Here is a 23,746-nt window from a genome sequence, read left to right as displayed (position 1 = left end):
GTATCTGTATCTATGGCTCTCTATATGAGTGTCTATGCGAGTCTATGGGTCTCTGTGTCAGTCTATGGGTTTGCACCCACAACCTGCTTCTATGCTTCGGCTCGGTCGACTCAGCCCTTGGACGAGTACCTGGTGTGGTGTGTAAAAGTAGCATTGGCATTGGGGAGACAAAGGCGGCCGGGCGCTTGACCCCGGCCGGCCCGTGTCAAGCTACGCAGGGCATGTTCACGGGGGGGCCTTTTCTGTGCGAGAATCCACAATGATGATAACATGAGAAGGTTTCGTTTGACCCTTGCTTGCAATAAAACAGGAGGTTGTTGAGTTGTTCAAGCACCAAATCGATGCCTTTTACAAGGCATGAAGTCTGCGTTAGCCACGAGCCTTACTTGTGGCAAAACGTCAGAGGTCGCAACCGGGTACCCGATACCCGTACCCTACCCGATACCCGGCTACCCGTACCCGGCTGGGTACGGGTAGGCCGTGAGTCACTGGTGAGTCACCGTTTGTCACTCATTTCGGGTAGGGTACGGGTAGGGAACGGCTACCCATACCCGGCCGGGTACGGGTACCCCTTTGCGACCCTGGTGCGGCCGGGTACGGGTAAGGAATCAAAACCCGTTTGCGACCTCTGCAAAACGTGCAAATAAACTTTGACGCCTTGCGAAAGGGATCCGTTTGGTGTTTGAACGTCTTAAAACCTCCTGTTTGATTGCCAAAACGGGGGGAACCCCCCCCCCCCTATAATGATTACACAGGGCATCTTGGTCTGTGTGTGTGCGTGGTGGTTTTTCAGGACTAGGGGCTTTACCTGGGTTTATTCGGAGCTTGTCCCTCTCCACCCACCCACCAACCCCCCGTGTGGTTAAACGTGGAATTTTCTGCGTGTCATACGGTTCTTTCCCTCCACGTTGAGAACCGGCGTCACGCGTTTTAGAGTGTTTGGCTGCTTGCACTCTGGTTCTTTCGGTAAAGTCACGTAGAAGGGAAATAATAAAATAATAAAGTAAAACATAATAAAATAATTCTCACGACGTTTCGGCCACAACGCAAGCAGCCGTCCTCAGGTGAAGAACAGGTCTGTCGGGAAGACAGCGTCTGACGGTGATGATGATGATGATAAAGCGTCTTTCCGACAGACCTGTTCTTCACCTGAGGACGGCTGCTTGCGTTGTGGCCGAAACGTCGTGAGAATTGTATTTTATTGTTTTATTTTTATTATTTCCCTTCTACGTGACTTTACCGAAAGATCCAAGAAGATGAATCCCTGCAGTCACGAAAGCTTTAAATCGAGAAATGAAATCAATCGCGACGTTTCGGTTGCAACACAAGCAACCTTCATCAGGAGAAAACATTGCCGAAGTGTACTGCTACTATAAATGTCCACGTGGTGACGACGGTGACGATGATGATGATAAGGCCACTTCGTTGGACTATCATTTGTGATGGTCCCACGTCGCTTCTGAACACATTCCTGCTGCGGAGGGAGCTGGTAGGAACGTTGGGTTGCTCGGTCAATGGCCTGCAGGGTCAACGGCGGCGTGGTGTATTCCGCAAATATGCCCGACTGTGAGGGCGGGCACAAGCCGGCGTGAGTAGGTTAAACGTTGAGTTTTATAAGGGCATCACGGGGTGACCAGCCCCTCCCCACCCAGCCCCACCCAGCCCCTCTCCACCCTCCCCACCCAGCCCCTCCCCACCCAGCCCCTCTCCACCCAGCCCCACCCCTCCCATATTTGGATGCACAACGGACGGACACAATAATCCCCTGTGGGCTGGTGGAACCAGGTGGTTCCTACCGGTATAAAGAGCTCTACTACATAGCAAACTCAGTGGGGTGTCTTACCTGGTAAAAAAAATAATAATAGTGAATGGCCCACGTGGGGTTATGGGTGTGTGTGCGCGTATGCGTGTGTGTGCGTGCCCGAATATTTGTGTGGAACCGTAACCGGGTCTCCGGATGAATGCTACTTTTTTTTACTGTTGTTGCAAAATCACCCCGTCCACCCTTCCTCTCCCTTGAGTGTTGTTCCACGGCTACGAACAGCGGTTGATTTAACGCCTCCCAGCTACGATTGGGAGCGTGAATGAGTTAGATCTGCCCGTGTGTGTGTGTGTGTCCGTGTGTAAACGTGGAGAGCGGTGGTGTAGCGGTTAGCGCCGCTGCGCTACGAACCCGGCGACCCGGCTTCGATTCCCGCTCACGGCCAACACCAGCGACGATTATTTGCACCGGCCCTGGGCCTCCCCTAGGTCGACTCGGCCTCAAATTAGTAACTGGTGCGGTGTGTGAACATCGCCACTGGGGAGACAAAGGTGGCCGGGCGTGGTGAATCCAAGTCCCGGGCGAAGCCGGGTCTTACAGCTCGTATATTATAACGGCATTTGTCCATGGCGCGGTATTCTTTTCGGGAGAGCGCAACAACTACCACCAGGAGGACAGGCCGTGACTCTCCGTCGTTATGGAGACCGACCGCCGGGTTCACGTGGCAACGGCTCCTCACCGCTGCGCCACCACTCCCCAACTTTCATTTACCCCAAGCCTAATCGGCCAGTTCCGGTCGTGGAAAAACAAAAAGCCACATCTGAGTCACCACCACCCCCCCCCAAACGCAAACGCGAGTGAAAAAAGAAATAAATCCACAAACGCTCGTCGATTTTTTTAAATTTCAGGTTTACCGTTGCCCTTTCTGGTTTACCGCGATTGCAAAACCGCCGATGCGGTTCTCCGCGCGGCTCTTCCTACAGAAGCGTGGCTCGCGTCCGGAGCGTGCCTAGGCCCATCATCATCATCTCTCCGGGGTAGCGGATTTGGGGGGGGGGGGAGGCCTGGGGTTTGGGCGGCATGGATTGGGGGGGTGATATTGCGAAGCATCCGTAGCGCTTTGGAAAGCGTCTTTGCAGATGGTTCGCGGTTGGAATCCGCCGGGCCGTCCCGGGTAATACCGCGGGGTCTGTGCGTGTTAACCGTGAGGATACTACGATACTGCTGCTACTACTACTGCTGCTGCTGTTGCTGCTGCTGTTGCTACTGCTGCTGCTGCTACTGCTGCTACTGCTGCTGTTGCTACTGCTGCTGTTGCTACTGCTGCTGTTGCTGCTGCTCCTGCTGCTGCTGCTACTGCTGCTGCTGCTACTGCTGCTGCTACTGCTGCTACTGCTGCTACTGCTGCTGCTGCTACTGCTGCTGCTGCTGTTGCTGCTACTGCTGCTGCTGCTACTGCTGCTGTTACTGCTGCTGCTACTACGACGACGACGCGTCGTCTGTTTCGACTGCGTTGGAGGTGTTGGGGAGCCCGCGGAGTGTCTCGCTCGAAACTCGTAGACGCCCAACTGTGACGATCTAAACGTTGACTCGTGCGCTTTATTTCAATATGCTTTGCTCCGTCTGTGTCGACCGCCGAGGGGGCTTCTTGCTTCATCACTCTCGCTTGGTGCCCTGCCGCCCCGTTCCCGTTCGGCCGTAACGTCGCCCCGATGCCTACTTCATTGGGGGCGATGTTAGCACGTAAAATTCTGACCGATTGATTGATAATAATTTTAACTTTCTACGAGTACAATTGTAGCCGTCGCCTGCCGGCGTCATGGTGGTCACAGCAGCGGCAAACGTCGCCGCCCCGCAGCGAAACTTTCCCGCACGCTGCGGCTGTGAAACGTAGCGAAGCCCCCCTTCCTCTTCGGCATAGAGCGTTTCCCCCTCGCGCTCGGGGAGTGTTCGTCTGAAAAATCTCGATATGTGGAGGACCGCAGAGTTTGGGAAATTGTCGGTAGCGTCGGCACCGTCTGACTGCTTTTCTTGCCTTTCCTCTCGAACCCAGTGGCTAGGAGATGTTAACTCCCTCGCCTGGTATGCAGGAGGTCCTGGGTTCCATCCCAACTCTGACGCCTGCTGTACGTTGCAAGTTTGCGTGTCTCTCTCTCTCCCGTGGTCGTGTGGATTCCCCTCCGGTTCCTCCGGTTTTTCCCCCTCCGCATTTCGAAGCGACGTCACGCGTTTATGAGTATTCGGCTGCTGTAAAGTCCCACGTGGTGATGGTTAACCACTTCGTTGAGCTATCATTTGTGCTCTTTGGTTCTTTCGGTAAAGTGACGTATGAAGAGAAAATAATAAATTAAATACTAGCATACGACGTTTCGATTGCAACACAAGCAATCATCATCAGGTATAAATGAAATAGAAACACAAATCTGGTATACTTAGAAATATAATTTTCGATTTAAAGCTTTCGTGACTGCAGGGATTCATCTTCTTGGTTCTTTCGGTAAAGTCACGTAGAAATATAATGTAATACAACAGAGAGTCGGATAACATAACAGTCAACACCCTACCTGGTTGATTACGTTCTTCCTGAGAATGCTAAATTTGACAGAGAGAGATAAAACATCATTTGTGGGCCGGGTTGTTCCTGAAAAAAAGGCGCTTCATAGCTCAGTGTGGCCCTTACCCGGTAAGAAATCAACGAGTTTCATTTCACCTGCCCGCGGTTTGCCCACGCGATCGTGAGAGAACAACAACCGCGAAAAATAAAACCCCTAAACTTTTATCGCCGTCACAGGTTACGATAAGAAGGGCCTCCCAAAAAACCTCGCGTGGCGATGGGGGGTGATGGGGGATGACTCGCCGGGTTTTACGAGGGAGTCTGGGAGGGGGTCGGGGGTCGGGGGGGGGGCGTGGGGGCGAAGGGAAATTTTGACGGAAGGTAAAGCAGCAGAGAGGTGATTCCCCATCCGACCGCAATCGTGATCACCGTAGAGTTCACGATCACTTCCTCTTGCTGCTGCTGCTCCTGCTGCTCCTGCTGCTGCTCCTCCTGCTGTTCCTGTTGCTGCTCTTCCTGCTGCTGCTCTTGCTGCTGCTCCTGCTGCTGCTGCTGCTCCTGCTGCTGCTACTGCTGCTGCTGCTCCTGCTGCTGCTGCTGCTCCTGCTGCTGCTGCTGCTGCTGCTGCTGTTCCTGCTGCTGCTGCTGCTGTTCCTGCTGCTGCTGCTGTTCCTGCTGCTGCTGCTGCTGTTCCTGCTGCTGCTGCTGCTGTTCCTGCTGCTGCTGCTGCTGTTCCTGCTGCTGCTGCTCCTGCTGCTGCTGCTCCTGCTGCTGCTGCTGTTCCTGCTGCTGCTGCTGCTCCTGCTGCTGCTGCTCCTGCTGCTGCTGCTGTTCCTGCTGCTGCTGCTGCTGCTGCTGCTGCTCTTCCTGCTGCTGCTCCTGCTGTTGCTCCTGCTGCTGCTCCTGCTGCTGCTGCTGCTGCTCCTCCTGCTCCTGCTGCAGCTCAAACGAGTCCACCTCGAGGCGTTGGCGGCTTCTCTCCTGTGCGCTGTGCGCTGTGCGCTGTGCGCTGTGCTCTGTGCGCTGTGCGCTGTGCGCTGTGCGCTGTGCGCTGTGCGCTGTGCGCTGTGCTCTGTGCGCTGTGCGCTGTGCGCTGTGCGCTGTGCTCTGTGCGCTGTGCGCTGTGCGCTGTGCGCTGTGCTCTGTGCGCTGTGCGCTGTGCTCTGTGCGCTGTGCGCTGTGCGCTGTGCTCTGTGCGCTGTGCGCTGTGCGCTGTGCGCTGTGCGCTGTGCGCTGTGCGCTGTGCGCTGTGCGCTGTGCGCTGTGCGCTGTGCGCTGTGCTCTGTGCGCTGTGCGCTGTGCGCTGTGCGCTGTGCTCTGTGCGCTGTGCGCTGTGCGCTGTGCTCTGTGCGCTGTGCGCTGTGCGCTGTGCGCTGTGCTCTGTGCGCTGTGCTCTGTGCTCTGTGCGCTGTGCGCTGTGCTCTGTGCTCTGTGCGCTGTGCGCTGTGCTCTGTGCGCTGTGCTCTGTGCGCTGTGCGCTGTGCGCTGTGCGCTGTGCGCTGTGCGCTGTGCGCTGTGCTCTGTGCGCTGTGCGCTGTGCGCTGTGCGCTGTGCTCTGTGCGCTGTGCGCTGTGCGCTGTGCGCTGTGCTCTGTGCGCTGTGCGCTGTGCTCTGTGCTCTGTGCTCTGTGCGCTGTGCTCTGTGCTCTGTGCGCTGTGCGCTGTGCGCTGTGCGCTGTGCGCTGTGCGCTGTGCGCTGTGCGCTGTGCTCTGTGCGCTGTGCGCTGTGCGCTGTGCTCTGTGCTCTGTGCGCTGTGCGCTGTGCGCTGTGCTCTGTGCGCTGTGCGCTGTGCGCTGTGCGCTGTGCTCTGTGCGCTGTGCGCTGTGCTCTGTGCTCTGTGCTCTGTGCGCTGTGCGCTGTGCGCTGTGCGCTGTGCGATGGCGGTGGGGGGGGCGCTCCAGTGGTGGAAATTCCACATTCCATGAACGACTGAAACCCATTCTAGATTAGAAATTTTCGTGACTGCAAGGATCCATACTCTTTGGGTCTTTCGGTAAAGTCACGTAGGTGAAAATAAATAAATAAATAAATAAAAAAGTCTAAGAACATTTAAATAGAAAATAGATACAAAAAAATGTGAAATAATCAAATTAATTGCCAATTTGATTATTTCATTTTTTTATTCTTATTTTTTATCAATATTTTTTCACCTTTCAGCTACTTCAATATGAAAGGCGCTTCAGAAAATCAAGCTGATTATTATTCTCTCTCCTGCACCAACTCCACTGCACCCTCTGCTCTCCTCCTGTTCCTCCGCTCCTTGTCCGTTCCTTCCCTCCCTCGCCTCTCCCGTTCCTGTCTTTCTCCTCTCCCGCGCGTTACCACCTTCTTGACTCCGCTCCCCTCCCCGGGTCTCAACAGTCGCTTGGAAAGTAATACAACCGCTACGAATCGGCGTTACGATCATCATCATCATCGTTGTGAGGATGAACCGGGAGCCGCGTGGCCGTAGCCAACCGAGGATTTTTGGCGAGCGCGCGTCGCCCTCGGGATGAACACATCAAAGTGCGATTTTACTCGGCGCTCGGCTTTCCTCCTCGTCCGTCGTTCCGCGCCAGATGCCGCCGCAGCCGCAGCAGCCACAGCAGCCGCAGCAGCCGCAGCCGGATTTGGTAACAAAAAAAAACCGCAGCCCTGGGCTCGCAAAATTAGTTCCGTGTCTCTGTCGGCCGCGGTCCTCTTGCAAGTCGACATCGATTCTAATCCGTCCGTCACGCCCCGCGGAACCGCTCCGCTTTCGCCCTCTTGCGTGCGTGGGTGTGTGGGTGTGTGTGTGTGCGGGTGTGTGGGTGTGCGGGTGTGTGTGTGTGCGGGTGTGTGGGTGATTGCGGGTGTGTGGGTGCGCACTTGTGTGTGTATGTCTGTCCACGCGCGTGTGTGTATGTCCACGTGTGTGTGTGTGTCCGTCCGTGCGTGTGCCTGTCCGTGCGCGCGTATGTGTATGTCCACGCGCGCGCGTGTGTGTATGTGTGTGCGCGCGTGTGTGTGTGTATGTGTGTGTGTGCGCGCGTGTGTGTGTGTGTGCGCGCGCGTGTGTGTGCGCGTGCGTGTGTGTGTGTATGTGTGTGTGTGTATGTGTGTGCGCGTGTGTGTGTGTATGCGCGCGTGTGTGTGTGTGTGTGTGCGCGCGCGTGTGTGTGTGTATGTGTGTGTGCGCGCGCGTGTGTGTGTGTATGTGTGTGTGTGTGCGTGTGTGTATGTGTGTGTGCGCGTGCGTGTGTGTATGTGTGTGTGTGTGCGCGTGTGTGTATGTGTGTGTGTGTGTGTGCGTGTGTGTGTGTGTATGTGTGTGTGTGCGTGTGTGTGTGTATGTGTGTGTGCGCGTGCGTGTGTGCGCGTGTGTGTGTGTATGTGTGTGTGTGTGCGCGTGTGTGTGTGTATGTGTGTGTGCGTGTGTGTGTGTGTATGTGTGTGTGCGCGTGTGTGTGTGTATGTGTGTGTGCGCGTGTGTGTATGTGTGTTTGTGTGTGCGTGTGTGTGTGTGCACGGTGGTGTAGCGGTTAGCGCGCTGCGCTACGAACCTGGCGACCCGGGTTCGATTCCCACTCACGGCCAACACCAACAGTGACGATTATCTGAACCGGTCTTGGGCCTCCCCTAGGTCGACTCAGACTCAAATGAGTAACCGGTGCGGTTGTAAACATCGTGGCTGGGGAGACAAAGGCGGCCGGGCGTGGTGCTGGTTACATCCACGCACTCCTGTGCCACAGTGCCAGCCTTCGTGGGTGCTACTCGCAAACAGCACTTGCCCCAACAGTTTGTTACAGGCTATACGGGGGATATTTATCTTTGTTGTGTGCGCTCGTGTGTGTGTGTGCGTGTGCGTGCGTTTCTGTGATACCGATATCAAAGAGTGCGTGTTTATTATCGCTCCGAGCACTTGCTCCAACAGTCTGCTAAGGCTATACGGGGGATCTTTGTCTGTGTGTTTATTAGCGCTCGAAGCACTTGCCCCAACAGTCTGCTAAGGCTATACGGGGGATCTTTGTCTGCGTGTTTATTAGTGCTCGAAGCACTTGCCCCAACAATCTGCTAAGGCTATACCGGGGATCTTTGTCTGTGTGTTTATTAGCGCTCGAAGCACTTGCCCCAACAGTCTGCTAAGGCTATACGGGGGATCTTTGTCTGCGTGTTTATTAGTGCTCGAAGCACTTGCCCCAACAGTCTGCTAAGGCTAGACCGGGGATCTTTGTCTGTGTGTTTATTAGCGCTCGAAGCACTTGCCCCAATAGTCTGCTAAGGCTATACGGGGGATATTTGTCTGCGTGTTTATTATCGCTCTGAGCACTTGCCCCAACAATCTGCTAAGGCTATACAGGGGATCTTTGTCTGTGTGTTTATTAGCGCTCGAAGCACTTGCCCCAACAGTCTGCTAAGGCTATACGGGGGATCTTTGTCTGCGTGTTTATTATCGCTCCGAGCACTTGCCCCAACAATCTGCTAAGGCTATACAGGGGATCTTTGTCTGTGTGTTTATTAGCGCTCGAAGCACTTGCCCCCCAACAGTCTGCTAAGGCTATACAGGGGATCTTTGTCTGTGTGTTTATTAGCGCTCGAAGCACTTGCCCCCCAACAGTCTGCTAAGGCTTTACGGGGGATCTTTGTCTGCGCGTTTATTATCACTCTGAGCACTTGCCCCAACAATCTGCTAAGGCTATACAGGGGATCTTTGTCTGCGTGTTTGTTATTGCTCGCAGCACTTGCCCCAACAATCTGCTAAGGCTACATGGGGGGGGGGGGGGGTAATCTTTGGTTTTGTTTTTGCTATCGGCAAGTGTAGCGGTAGAGTTGAGCGGTGCTGCAGCGGCCAGAGCCCCGCGCTACAGACCCCGGTCCCGGGCCTCCCCTAGGTCGACTCGGCCTCAAGTGAGTACCTGGTTGCGGTGTGTAAAAACATCGCCGCTGGGGCGAAGCCGCTGCAGTCAAGCTTTCGTTTAACGAGGGCTGCCAAAATTGAGAGTGACAGCCCGCGCCATCGTATCGCACCACCTGTCGGGGCTGCACCAGCTGTGCGCAGACCTCTACTGCTGCCCGCGCACTCCCCCAAACGTGCCCCGCGTGGGACTCATTAGCAGCGGAATTCCACGACTTTTTAAAAAACATTCACGCAGCAAGAGGGGGGGTCCGGGGGGGGGGGGGCCGGGGTGGTGGGTGGGAAGCTCTCGAGTGGCAGGGACTCCGGAACAGCCGGCACCGCTAGGAGCCTCGCTTCGAATCGGCGTTGCGAACGCCAAAAAGCAGCTCTGGTCGCACCGCGTCTCCCAATGACTCTCGTGCGTGGAGATCCGCGGACTCACGTGGAGACTCACATGGAGACCCACAGACTCATGTAGAGACCCACATACTCAGAGACCCACAGACTCACATAGAGACCCACAGACTCAGAGACCCACAGACTCAGAGACCCACAGACTCACGTAGAGACCCACAGACTCAGAGACCCACAGACTCACATAGAGACCCACAGACTCACGTAGAGACCCATAGACTCACATAGAGACCCACAGACTCACGTGGAGACCCACAGACTCAGAGACCCACAGACTCAGAGACCCACAGACTCACATAGAGACCCACAGACTCACGTGGAGACCCGTAGACTCGCGTAGAGACCCACAGACTCACGTGGAGACCCGCATACTCACGTAGAGACCCACAGACTCAGAGACCCACAGACTCACGTAGAGACCCACAGACTCACGTAGAGACCCACAGACTCACGCAGAGACCCACAGACTCACGTAGAGACCCACAGACTCACGCAGAGACCCACAGACTCACGTAGAGACCCACAGACTCACGTAGAGACCCACAGACTCGGAAACCCACAGACTCATGTAGAGACCCACAGACTCACGTAGAGACCCACAGACTCACGTAGAGACCCACAGACTCATGTAGAGACCCACAGACTCATGTAGAGACCCACAGACTCACACAGAGACCCACAGACTCATGTAGAGACCCACAGACTCATGTAGAGACCCATAGACTCACGTAGAGACCCATAGACTCATGTAGAGACCCACAGACTCATGTAGAGACCCACAGCCTCAGAGACCCACAGAGACCCACATACTCAGAGAGACCCACAGACTCACATAGACCGAGTTGTGATTAAAGCGGGATCTCAAGACTCTTTCCCGAGGGTTCTGGCAAGCGTTCCCCGAGTCGGAGTGAGGGGTGATTGCTGGTGCGTGCGCGATCCCAATTGAGTCAATTTGCGGTGTAGTTTTTCTTTTATTTTAGGGAGACGTTTGGGTCAATTCCATGCACATTTTGTGGTGGGCTTTGTTGTTGCTGTTAAGCTCTGGGAAGAAACACACCACACACCACACTAACACCACACTCACACCACACTCACACCAAGCTTACACACACACCATACTCGCACTCAATCATTCACACCACACTCGCATCACACACACACACCACACTCACACCACACTCACACCACGCTTACACTCACCCCACACTCACACACACTCACACACACTCACACCGCACTCACACCACGCTCACACACATTCACACAACACACACACCACACTCACACCACACTCACACCACACTCACACACACCACACTCGCACTCACTCACACCACACTCACGCGCTGCAGAACAGGGGGAGAACATACAAACTCTACGCACTCGCACACATGAAGAAAGATCCCCCATATAGCCTTCTACATAATTTAGGGGCAAGTGCTGTTAGCGAGCACCTATTCAGGCCATAGACGGCACACAAGAGGGTGGGTGGCCAGCACCACGCCCGGCCGCCTTTGTCTCCCCAGTGGCGATGTCTCCACACCGCACCAGGTACTCATTTGAGGCTGAGTCGACCTAGGGGAGGAGGCCCAGGACCGTTTCAGACAATCGTCACTGATGTTGGCCGTGAGTGGGAATCAAACTCGGGGTCGCCGGGAAACGCAGCGCAGCGCGCTAACCGCTGCACCGCCGCTCCCCACAAAAGGCAACGATCCCCCGTATAGCTTTCAACAGACTGCCGGGGCAAGTGCTGTTAGCGAGCACCTATTGAAGTCGACTCGGGCGCTCCTATTGCACACAACAACAACAACAACCGCCATTCGCCACTAAGTGGCGGTGACGTCACCACGACGCTTGTGCCAGGCCAAGTGCACCTTGAGGCCACGTGAAGTGTCGAACGCCCGCTGGCAGGAGGTCACGGGGCAGACCCAGGTGCCACGGGTCGACTGACCGAGATGACTGGCTGATGCACCACCTGTGCCCCCTACTGTACCAACTTGCTGTGCTTTAGCCACCCAGCGCTCCGCTCGTTGTTGTGAGCGTCGCTCCTCCGCCCTCCGTTGTTGTTGGAGGGCGACTGCCTCCAACTGCCCAGTAGCGTCCTTCAAAAGCCTCCTCCACAGAGGCCGATCTTGACACCGCTGGTACCAGTCATCGGCAAGTCCACTCAGCTCCACGTCCTCCTGTACCACGTCACTCCATCTCTTCTCTAGCCCGTGCCGCCGCGCTCGTTTAGCCCCCTCGATCCGGCCGAACAAAAGCGCACACGCGCACACATTCTCTGCAGACTCGCGCTCGGTTGAACACGGGGCGAAGAGACGAAACGCCCTGGGTGGGAATCGAACCCAGGTCCACCTCCCCCACCACGAGCGTTGTTCACGCCACTACGCTGCCGTCCGCGCGGTGTGGATTTCTATTTACATTTCTCCATGAAACCAAAATTGCGATGGATATACATTTTTCTTCTTGGTTCTTTCGGTAAAGTCACGTAGAAGGGAAATGGTAAAATAAAAAAAATAAAACATAATAAAATAAAATAGTATTTTTATTATATTATTATTTTCCTTCTACGTGACTTTACCGAAAGAACCAAGAAGATGAATCCCTGCAGTCACGAAAGCTTTAAATAGGGATATAATTTTTTTTATATTTCTGTTTCGTTACTTTTTCTTTTTATAACGGCCGGCGCGGCCGGCGCCCATTCTCAATTTCCCTTTGTCTTTGATCCAGGAGCCAGCCAGACAGACGGTGTCACGTGACGGGGGGGGGGGTCATTGGGGGATGGTGGAGGGGGGGGGGTCATGGGGCGGTGGTGGTGGTTTTCTGGGGTCACCCGGGGTGAGTCTCGGAGCCCCCACAAATTCCCAGCTGCGATCACGGGGCTGCCCCCACCCCCTCCGGGTACCGTGATCTGTGATGTCTCTCGCTGTGGCCGCGCGTGCGTCTGTGTGTCTGTGTGTGTGTGTCTGTGTGTGTGCCTGTGTGTGTGTGTCTGTGTGTGTGTCTGTGTGTGCGTGCGTTTGCGTCTGTGTGTGGGGAGGGTAGTGTAGCGGTTAGCGCGCTGCACTACGAACCTGGCGACCCGGATTCGATTCCCGCTCACGGCAAACACCAGTGACGATTATCTGAACCGGTCCTGGGCATCCCCTAGGTCGACTCAGCCTCAAATGGGTACCTGGTGCGATGTGTAACCATCGCCGCTAGGGAGACAAAGGCGGTCGGGCGTGGTGCTGGCCACCCACCCCCTCGTGTGCCGTTCCGGCCTTCATAGGTGCTCGCTAACAGCACTTGCCCCTACAGTCTGTTAAGGCTATACGGGGGATCTTTATCTTTGTCTGTATGCGTCTATGTGTGCGTCTGTGTGTGCGTCTGTGTGCGTGCGTGCGTGGGTGCGTGCGCGGGGAGCGGTCCGGTTGTGGGCCTCCCCTAGGTCGACTCAGCCTCAAGCGAGTACCTGGTTGCGGTGTGTAAAAACATCGCCGCTGGGGAGACAAAGGCGGCCGGGCGTGGTGCTGGCCACCCCACCCCCCCCCTCGTGTGCCGTGACGTCCGTCCTAGATCCGAGATGCTCGCTAACAGCACTTGCCCCAACAGTCCGTCGCAGGCTGCACGGGGGATCTTTCTCTTCGTGTGAGAGCACCGTGCTACGAACCCGCCGATGACGATTATCTGAACCGGACCTCGGCCTCCCCTAGGTCGACTCGGCCTCAAATGATTACCTAGTAGGATGTGCTAACAACGCCGCTAGGAAGACAAAGGCGGCCGGGCGTGGTGCTGGCCACCCACCCCCTTCGCGTGCCGTGCCGGCCTTCATAGGTGCTACTCGCCAACAGCGCTTGCCCCATCGCTGGCCACCCCGCACCCCTCCGCGTGCCACCGGCGGCCTTCATCGACGCTGCGACTTGCAGCTGCAGCAGGGCGGGTGTCACCGCCGCCGTCGCGTCGTGCGACTGCCGTTTCTTTTCTTTCTAAACGGCTCCTGCGCATCCCCCCCCCATGCTCCGTGCCAGGAGGAGAGGGTCACAGATTTGGACTCCCAGGGGGGGAAGGGTGGATGTAGGGGGGGGGGGGTCCCTCCGTGTCCCCAAACCCCCTCCCCCCTGCCCCCCCCCCCACAGATTTTGGAAACAATGGACTTGGGGGTTGGGGGGGGGGCAGGTGGCTTGGGGGGAGGGAGGGTTGGGCGGGGGGGGGCTCACGATGGCTGTGTCGGAGACACTGAACAGGCAACACTTGAGAGCCCTGGGTTCGATTTCCCGGTTTGAGCGATGACACCGGATAGCCATGGACTCGCACAGAGACCCGTAGACTCACACAGAGACTTGTAGACTCGCACAGAGACCCAGAGACTCGCATAGAGACCCACAGACTCGCACAGAGACTTGTAGACTCGCACAGAGACCCGTAGACTCGCACAGAGACCCACAGACTCACACAGAGACCCATAGACTCGCATAGAGACCCACAGACTCACACAGAGACACTTAGACTCACATAGAGACCCATAGACTTACATAGAGACCCATAGACTCGCACAGAGACCCGTAGACTCACACAAAGACCCATAGACTCACACAGAGACCCGTAGACTCGCACAGAGACCCGTAGACTCGCACAGAGACCCGTAGACTCACACAGAGACCCGTAGACTCACACAGAGACCCGTAGACTCACACAGAGACTTGTAGACTCGCACAGAGACCCAGAGACTCGCATAGAGACCCACAGACTCGCACAGAGACTTGTAGACTCGCACAGAGACCCGTAGACTCGCACAGAGACCCACAGACTCACACAGAGACCCAGAGACTCGCATAGAGACCCACAGACTCGCACAGAGACCCGTAGACTCGCACAGAGACCCGTAGACTCGCACAGAGACCCACAGACTCACCCAGAGACCCGTAGACTCGCATAGAGACCCGTGGACTCGCATGGCGTGGCTGTGGAAGTCCTCCATCGCCGCTCCTTTACAACAACAACGAAAACAACTCCTTGGCGCGCGTTGGCATAGAGAGGTGGTGGGGTGGGTCGGGAGTTGGGGGGGGGCCCAGACTCGAGGTGGGGCCGCGTAGGTGCGGCCCTCGTGGTCACGTAACAGCGGCACCTGCCAGCGTGTGGTTTTCGTGGTTTTCTCGCCGTGCGCTTGGCGTGTGACACCGCCGGCGACACCGCCAGTGACCACCGCCGCGATCCGGAGCTCGCGGGTTCGACTCCATCTCCCGGTCGACGTGGCCGTCGAAACGATGGGGGCCCCGTTTCTCTTAAATCCCCCCTCCCCTTCACCCCCCCACACCCCCCCCCCTCCCACCACTGCCTCTGTCCACCCAGCAGCGGCGTGAATCGGTCCACTCACAGTTGGCCGATGGGCGGCTGATCCCTCGTGTGTCCGTTGGGGTGAAGTGTGGCCTTGCTTCCTCGCCTTTTTCTAGGTCGACTCGGCCTCAAATGAGTACCTGGTGCGGTGTGTAGTAAACATCGCCACTAAGGAGACAAAGTTGGCCGGGCGTGGTGTTGGCAACTCACCCCCTCGTGTGCCATGCCGGCCTTCATAGGTGCTTCTCGCTAACAGCACTTGCCCCTACAGTCTGTTACAGGCTATACGTTTTTGCATTCTGGAGTTCCTGAATTGAGAGGGTGAGAGTGAGAGGCAGGGTGAGCGTGAGAGAGAGGGTGGGTGAGGGTGAGAGAGGGTGAGTGGCAGGGTGAGAGTGAGGGGTGAGAGTGAGAGGAAGGGTAAGAGAGGGTGAGAGTGAGAGAGAGGGTGAGAGGGTGAGAGTGAGAGGCAGGGTGAGAGGCAGGGTGAGAGTGAGAGGCCGGGTGAGAGAGAGGGTGAGAGAGGGTGAGAGGGAGTGAGAGTGAGTGAGAGGGTGAGAGTGAGAGGCAGGGTGAGAGTGAGAGGCAGGGTGAGAGTGAGAGAGAGGGTGAGAGAGAGGGTGAGAGAGAGGGTGAGAGAGAGGGTGAGCGGCAGGGTGAGAGAGAGGGTGAGAGAGAGGGTGAGCGGCAGGGTGAGAGAGGGTGAGAGGCAGGGTGAAAGTAAGAGGAAGGGTGAGAGAGTGAAAGTGAGTTAGAGGGTGAGTGAGAGGGTGAGAGAGAGGGTGAGAGTGAGTGAGAGGGTGAGAGAGAGGGTGAGAGAGAGGGTGAGAGTGAGTGAGAGGCTTTGCCTGGACATGCCCTTTCAGCCTCTCTATTTGCACAGACCCAGTGATGCGTGTGCCGCTCTCTTTGCCGAGGTCTCTTGGTTCGGGTCGCCCTGGTTAGTAACAATAATAATAATGCTTGTTCTTCTTGTGATTCAGCATCATAATGTTTATTTACACGGCATGAGCAATCCGACGAACGATAACAAACAAAAAACACGATGTGAGCGCAAATTATCGGAAAGGTAAAGCAATAAGAAAAATCAAGCTGAACTACTTATTTACGTTTTACCAGCTAGAGCCCACTGAGCTACGAGCTTTTTCAGAAGCGAACGTGGCCACAGGCGAAAACGAAAACAAAACTTGCGACGCGCCAACGCCACCCGACGCTTTGTTGAAGGTTCAACACTGGGCCACTTTGCCGGCAGTTTGCGGCAAAAGCAGCCGCAGCCACCACCGTCACGGCCCTCTTCGCTCGACAGAGCGTGCGGAAAGCGAGAAAGGACGACCGCTAGTCACCCCACCGCCCCCCCCCCCCCGTTGGGATGACGCACGCCGGTGGTGATCATCAATCATCGCCCGCGACACCACGCGCCACCCCGCGCCCGACCCAGAAAACTTGGCAGGACCCTCTTGAAAACGAGTCGCGGGGACCCCCCCCCCCCCCCGGCGGCGAGGCGCTCTTGGGTGAAACGGGCGCAGTCGTCGCAAACGTCACGGCCGCAACCGTGGGGGGTTAGATCTCGCGGACGTGAGTGTGTGTGTCGTAGAAACCCTCCACCAGCACTCGACGGCAGCCGACTTGGTGATGTTCGTCACGTCAGCAAAACGTGGCCAGTTGGTTACCATTTCGATTTAAAGCTTTCGTGACTGCAGGGATTCGTCTTCTTGGTTCTTTCGGTAAAGTCAAGTAGAAGGTAAATAATAAAATAATAAAAATAATACATAATAAAATAATATTATTATTTAAATTATATTATATTATTACGTTATTTTATTATGTTTTATTTTTAAATAATAAAAATTAACCCGTAAAAACAAAGTTTTTCACTATAAATCCTTTATATGCGTGGCATCGGTTTTATTTTATTATTCATTTCTGTTTTTCTTGAGTAAGAGTTTCATTTTTATCACATTGGTATTTTAAATAAAATATGAATTATTTTTTCCTAAAAAGTGGAAAATTTTTGAAAACATTTTCACGAAAATAAATTGTCACGCACAACGAGTCTGTGTGCAAAATGTCAGCTCGATTGGATCACGGGAAGTGGGTTGAATCCTTGCAGTCACGAAAGCATCAAATCTAGAAACCTTTGCTAACTGGCCGTGTCCGGTGGCAGCGGGGTTCAACGGCACATTTATCTTAAACGCGATCTGACCCCCAAAAAAAACCTCGATTATGGATAATGACGGCTGCGAAAGCCTCCGTGTTAATCGAACGATGATAACCACAGCGTCACTCGCTCGCGATCGGCCCTAGCCCGGCCAATCCACTTTTCGGAACGACTCGCGGGAACGAAGCTTGGGAAACTTTTTTTTTTTAATCGGTCATTTATGTTGCGTCGTTTAGGCCACCACCCAATGATTGGAGCAACATTGTGTCGTAGTAACCCTCCACCACCCGACGCAGCCAAACCAAACAAACCCGTGGCATGTGGCAGCGTTGAAGAGCGCGCCGATTGCTCTTGCTGCGGTCTGCTGCCCGGTGAGATGTTAACTACCTCGCCTGGTATGCAGCAGGTCGTGGGTTCGATCCCGACCCTGACGCCTGCTGCTGTATATTTGGAGTTTGCGTGTCTCTCTCTTATCATCACGGTGGCTAGGAGATGTTAACTACCTCGCCTGGTACGCAGGAGGTCGTGAGTTCCATCCCGACCCTGAAGCCTGCTGTATATTTGGAGTCTGCATGTCTCTCTCTCTCTTATCATCACCACGGTGGCTAGGAGATGTTTAACTACCTCACCTGGTATACAGGAGGTCGTGGGTTCGATCCCGACCCTGAAGCCTGCTGTATATTTGGAGTCTGCGTATCTCTCTCTCATCATCATCATCACGGTGGCTATGAGATGTTAACTACCTCGCCTGGTCTACAGGAGGTCGTGGGTTCCATCCCGACCCCGAAGCCTGCTGTATATTTGGAGTCTGCGTGTCTCTCTCTCTCTCCCCGTGGATTTTCCCCCGGGGTCCTCCGGTTGATCCCCTCCGCATTTAGAATCAACATCAACGTTTATAGAGTATCAGGCTGCTGCTCTACGTTTCCGCGTGGTGACGACGACGACGACGACGATGATGATGATGATGATAAGCCACTTCGTTGAACTATCATTTGTGATGGCCAGGACACTTCTGATGAAGGGCTGCCGAGCCCAGTGGTGGGCCTCAACTGGTAAAATAAAATAAAAATAGCTTTGAAAGTTTACTTTCAACGCTCTGCACACTTGACGGCCTGTTCAAGGCTACGTGGGGGGGGGGGGCTTTGTCTTTGCATCACCCGTGCGTGTCATCTCCTCCCCCACCTCCTTGTGTTTACACAGTCCGCTTCTTTGTGTCATCTATCCTGTGTGCACGTGTGTGTTTGTCCTTGTGCGCGTGCATGTGTCCAGGGGAGTGGTGGCGCAATGGTTAGCGCACTGCATGACAATAACCCGCCGGCCCCCAGTTTGAATCCCGCTCACGGCCAAAATCGGTGATGTTTATCTGAACCGGTCCTGGGTCTTCCCGAAGTCAATTCGGCCTCAAATGAGGACCTGGTGCGGTGTGTGAACATCCCCACTAGGGAGACAAAGGCGGCCGGGTGTGATGCTGGTCTCCCACCCACTCGTGTGACGTCCTGGCATTAATAGGTGCTCGCCAACAGCACTCGCCCCTGCAGTCTGTTGAAGGATATACGGGGGATCTTTATCTTTGTATTCATATTTTCCGTGTGTCATCTCCCCCATGTGTCTGCGTGCGTGTGTGTCTGCGTCTGGACGTGCGTGTGTCTGCGTGTGTCCATGCGTGTGTCTGCGTGTGTCCATACGTGTGTCTGCGTGTGTCTGCGTGCTGCGTGTGTGTGTCTGGGCGTGCGTGTGTCTGCGTGTGTCCGTGCGTGTGTCTGCGTGCGTGTGTGCGTGCGTGCGTGCGTAGTTTGCGATTGTGGACGACTACGCCGACCCGTACGATGCCCCGCGGGGGTCATCGGCGCGCTCCACCGCCACCGCCACGGCCGCCACCGCCGCCACGGGGGAGGAGCGGCCCGGCCCGGACAACGATGGCTACATGGAGCCCTACGAGGCACAGAGGCTCATGGCCGGTACGCCGGGCTGCGTCCGTCCCACCACTCTGCAGTCATCCCACCACTCCACAGTCGTCCCACCACTCCACCGTCATCCCACCACTTCACAGTCATCCCACCACTCCGTGGCCGTCCCACCACCCCACGGCCATCTAATCACAGCACCCTGTATCCTTGTACACCCCCCTGCACCCTGATACGAGACTCGGAGACCGCACGGCCTTGTGCATTGTGGACTCCCCTCAAAAACGCATTCCTGAGGCCCAGCGAAGGCTGCCCTCAATTGATAACTCGGGGAGGATAGGTAAAGGTGCAGCCCTGCAAGTTCCTTGCTCACGCCACTGCCGGCAGAAGGTGGGGGGGGGGCGGGGCTCCTTTTCCGCGCCGGCTTTGAACGTCTTGGACGAGTTTCAGAGGTTGCAACCGGGTACCCAATACCCGTACCCTACCCGATACCCGTTTGCGACCCTGGTGTGGCCGGGTACGGGTACGGGTAGACCGTGAGTCACTGGTGAGTAACCGTTTGTCACTCATTTCCCAACGTCTTGTCTCTTCTCACAATTCAAGTTCCTAGAATCAACCCACCCGCGCCTGCAACATGGCTTCATCCCAGAGGTCGCAATCGGGTACCCGTACCCTACTCGATACCCGGCCGGGTACGGGTAGCCGGGTATCGGGTAGGGTACGGGTACCCGTTTGCGACCCTGGTGCGGCCGGGTACGGGTAAGGAATCAAAACCCGTTTGCGACCTCTGACGAGTGTGTGGGGAGCACCCCCACACTTTATCCCACCGCACGAGACCTGCCGGTCGTAGACTGAGTTGACGCGTACGCTGCTGCTGGGTGGGCAGTGCCGGGCGCTGTGGCGAGGAGATGGAGTCGAACCGGAACCCTCTGGATCGCTAGTCTGGCACTGCTGCTGACGATTAAGGGCGCCACGGTGGCTAGGAGATGTTGACTACCTCGCCTGGTAACCCAGGAGGTCGTGGGTTCGATCTCCGACCCTGACGCCTGCTGCTGTATATTTGGAGTTTGCGTGTCTCTCTCTCATCATCACGGTGGCTAGAAGATGTTGACTACCTCGCTTGGTATGCAGGAGGTCGTGGGTTCGATCTCAGACCCTGACGCCTGCTGCTGTATATTTGGAGTTTGCGGTGTCTCATGATCACGGTGGCTAGGAGATATTAACTACCTCGCCTGGTATCCAGGAGGTCGTGGGTTCGATCTCCGACCCTAACACCTGCTGCTGTATATTTGGAGTTTGCGTGTCTCTCTCTCTCCCCGTGGTAGCGTGGATTTTTCTCCAGGGTCCTCCGGTTTATCCACTCCATACTTAGACTCAACATCACCACGCGTTTAGAGTTTACTTGACTGCCATACATTTCCATGTCATGATGATGAGCCACTTCGTTGCGCTATCATTTGTAGCCAGGCCGCTTCCGAAAAAGGGCTGTCTAGCAGCTCAACAACTGAGCCTTACCCGGTAAAATGAAAATAATTTCGCTTTTAGTCCGGTGGTATATCTCTGCCACTGCTGTGGTGGCATCTTGCCATACGTACTCCATCACAGCAGCAGCAGCAGCAACAACAAAAGTTCAACGGAGAGACTAATTATTTGTCATTGAAATAATAATTGGCGGTGGGTTTAACGCCACCTTTATAGATTCCCGCAATCTCGCCCAAGGACCGCGATTGTGAATGACATCGGACACGAAAGCCGCCTCTGCGTGTGTGAAGTTAACCTTGACGTGATTTGCGGTTGAAATCATTTCCGTTCACCGCTCACGGAGCGATAACCAAAAAACCGCTCGCAATCCGCAGCCTCCGCCGCTCGGCAAATCACACTTCTTTTTTTAACAATCTTTCCCCCACCCTACCAGAAAAATAAATAAAAAGTATCGTTCTCCGCGCTGCCGACAGCTCACCGAGGCGTGAGCTCACCACGTCGTTGTCGGCACTCGCCGCGGGAAGTCACGGGCGGTCCTCTGCAACGGAGAAAGTCATTTGACGCCGCAAATACCAGCTCGGTCACTGAGCTCCGAGTTCCTGGTGGTGGTGGCGGCGTTGGCGGCGGTGGTGGCGACGGTGGTGATTTTGGTGATGGTGGTGGTGGCGACGGTGGTAGTCGTGGTAGTGGTGGCAGTGCCAGCGGTGATGGTTTTGGTGATGGTGGTGGCAGTGGTGGCGACGGTGGTAGTCGTGGTAGTGGTGGCAGTGCCAGCGGTGATGGTTTTGGTGATGGTGGTGACGGTGGTAGTCGTGGTAGTGGTGGCAGTGCCAGCGGTGATGGTTTTGGTGATGGTGGTGGTGGTGGCGGTGGTAGTGGTGGCAGTGCCAGCGGTGATGGTTTTGGTGATGGTGGTGGTGGCGGCCTTGCCACACGTGGCTGCCTGTGATACAGCGCTGTGGAGGCAGCAGCAGCACCAGCGAAGGGCTTGGTGGATCAGGCATTGATGTCGTGGAACTCCCTTCCTCCTGGACTCTCTCTCGACACGGGCTGGGAGTGAGGGCATGCCCACACACGTGGGGAGTGGAAGTGTGGCCATGTGGGGGATGAGGTTGGTGCCCTGATGGTGGGATGGTGGTGGGTGGAGGAGTGGTGTGGGTGGGGGAGCGGTGGGGGAGCGGTGGGGGAGCGGTGGGGGGAGCGGTGGGGGGAGCGGTGTGGGTGGGAGAGTGGTGTGGGTGGGAGAGTGGTGTGGGTGGGGGAGCTGTGGATGTGGGGGAGCGGTGTGGGTGGGGGTGGGGGGGGCGGTGTGGGTGGGTGGGGGAGTGGTGGGGGTGGGGGAGCGGTGTGGGTGGGGGAGTGGTGGGGGTGGGGGAACGGTGTGGGTGGGGGTGTGGGAGCGGTGTGGGTGGGGGGGCGGTGTGGGTGGGGGGGCGGTGTGGGTTGGGGGAGCGAAACGCCGGACAACAAATATCAAGATCCCCCGTATATCCTGTAACAGACTGTTGGGGCAAGTGTTGTTAGCGAGCAGCACCTATGAAGGCCGGTGCGGCGCCCAAGGGGGTGGGTGGCAGCACCACGCCCGGCCGCCTTTGTCTCCCCCAATGTTGATGTTTGCACACCGCACCGGGTACTCGTGTCAGGCCGAGTCGATGGCTATGACACACGTGACATCCACGTTGGCCCCTCCCGTCCACCACCAACCCAACAGATTTTGGCTGCGAGCGGGAATCGAACTCGGTTTTGCCGGGGTTCGCAGCGCAGCGCTCACCGCTCGGCTATGACACACGTGACATCTCCGCCCCCCCTCCCCCGCCCCCTCCCGTCCACCACCAACCCAACAGAAATCCGCAAGCAGTCTCTGAAGGACCAGAGAAGCCGGGGGGGGCGGTGGCGGCCAGCCGCTCTACGACAACCCCTACGAGCCTCGCGAGAACGGGGGAGTCCCGCCCTTCTTGGCACGGGGGGCCGCCGCCGCCGGCACCGCCGCCGCCGCCGGCTCAAGATCGACCGGCGCGGCGACGTTGCCGGAGCCGAGCGGAGGCGACGAGGGCGGGGGGCCCGCGGCGGCGGCGGGAGGGGGGGCGGCTCACGCTGCCGCCAGGGACAGCCGCCTCCCCCAGGACGACGAGAGGCCCCCCGACGAGTACGAGGAGCCCTGGGAGTGGAAGCGAGGCCCGCTCAGCAAGGCCCTGCAAGGTGAGCTCACGTCGTGGGGTGGGGGGGGGGTGAGGGGGGTGGCCGTCGATGGGGGGGAGGGGGGGGGGGAGATTGCCTCCTCGTTGGCCGCGGTTGGCGATGGTCGTGGTCGGATTCTCGTGGCGTCGGCGATCGCCGCGCACGGAGCCGCCGGCGCTGCGACTGGTGGACACTGCGGCCCTGCGGCCTCGCAGGAGGCGGAGGAGGAGGAGGGTGGGGGGGGCGTGTTGCCGTGCGGACCGGCCCAGGGGCACCCCGGGAGTGAGCGCCGCCCCACGCGTCACGTGGCGGCGTGGCGTGATGGCAGCGTGACAGAGTGGCGGCGTGGTGACGTGGCGACGTTGTGGCGTGGCATAGTGGCGGTGTGTTGGCGGTGTGTGGGCGGAGTGGCGGAGTGTTGGCGGTGTATTGGCGGAGTGTTGGCAGAGCCGTTGCCGTGTGAGCAGGAAGGAGATCTTCCCCGCACCGCAGGGCGACAGGGATCCGCGCCAACGACATTCGGCACTCCCCTCCCGCTGACGCGCGCGTGCGCGTTCTTGTTGACCGGTGTTATTGACGACGCGCGGCGCGTAACGCGTCGTGAGAGGCCGACTAATCGCCGTCGTGCCATCGCTGCCCGCTACGTCGGCTTCCCCGGTTGCCCGGTGGCGCTGCCGCCCCCCCCCCCAACACCCCCCCCCCCCCACCCCCCAGTTCAGCTGGACGGAGGGGACGGCCGTGCGGCGCCCGGCGTCTCGGCGACGGCAGCGACGACGGCGTCGACGCTGCCCGGCGGCGGCGGCGAGGAGCGCCTGCTGTGCCACCCGCGGCACCTGAAGGGCGGCGGCGGCGTGCGCATGAGCCCCGAGCACTACGGCCCCATCGGGGAGAAGATCGACCCCGGCCTGCCGCTCGACAAGCAAGTGTACGTCGCCGCCCCCCACCCCACCCCTCCTCCAAGGGCACAGACAAAGTCCTCACCGCCCCCCGCCCCCCGTGTGGCCTGGACAGACTGTTGGGGAAAGGGCTGTAGCAGCTGTGAAGGCCGCCGGCACGGTGAGTGCCCGGTGGCGATGTTCTCCACGCAACCATCACCTGTGGCAGCCCAGGTTGTAGATCAGCA

General features: G+C 57.1%; 1 protein-coding gene across 1 annotated transcript in view; it reads left to right on the top strand.

Annotated features, from left to right (window-relative positions):
- Positions 1-23,746, top strand: part of LOC144950788 (SH2 domain-containing adapter protein B-like) — a 34,921-nt gene that overhangs the window by 4,306 nt on the left and 6,869 nt on the right. Inside the window, 4 exon segments of the mRNA XM_078880878.1 lie at positions 18,852-19,017; positions 22,290-22,504; positions 22,506-22,644; positions 23,338-23,548. Coding sequence (XP_078737004.1) covers positions 18,852-19,017; positions 22,290-22,504; positions 22,506-22,644; positions 23,338-23,548 — 731 coding nt within the window.

This window comes from Lampetra fluviatilis, chromosome 59, assembly GCF_964198595.1.
Source record: "Lampetra fluviatilis chromosome 59, kcLamFluv1.1, whole genome shotgun sequence".
Taxonomy (NCBI): Eukaryota; Metazoa; Chordata; class Hyperoartia; order Petromyzontiformes; family Petromyzontidae; genus Lampetra; species Lampetra fluviatilis.
The sequence above is the reverse complement of the archived record's forward strand: the minus strand, read 5'-3'. Positions and strand labels throughout refer to the sequence as shown.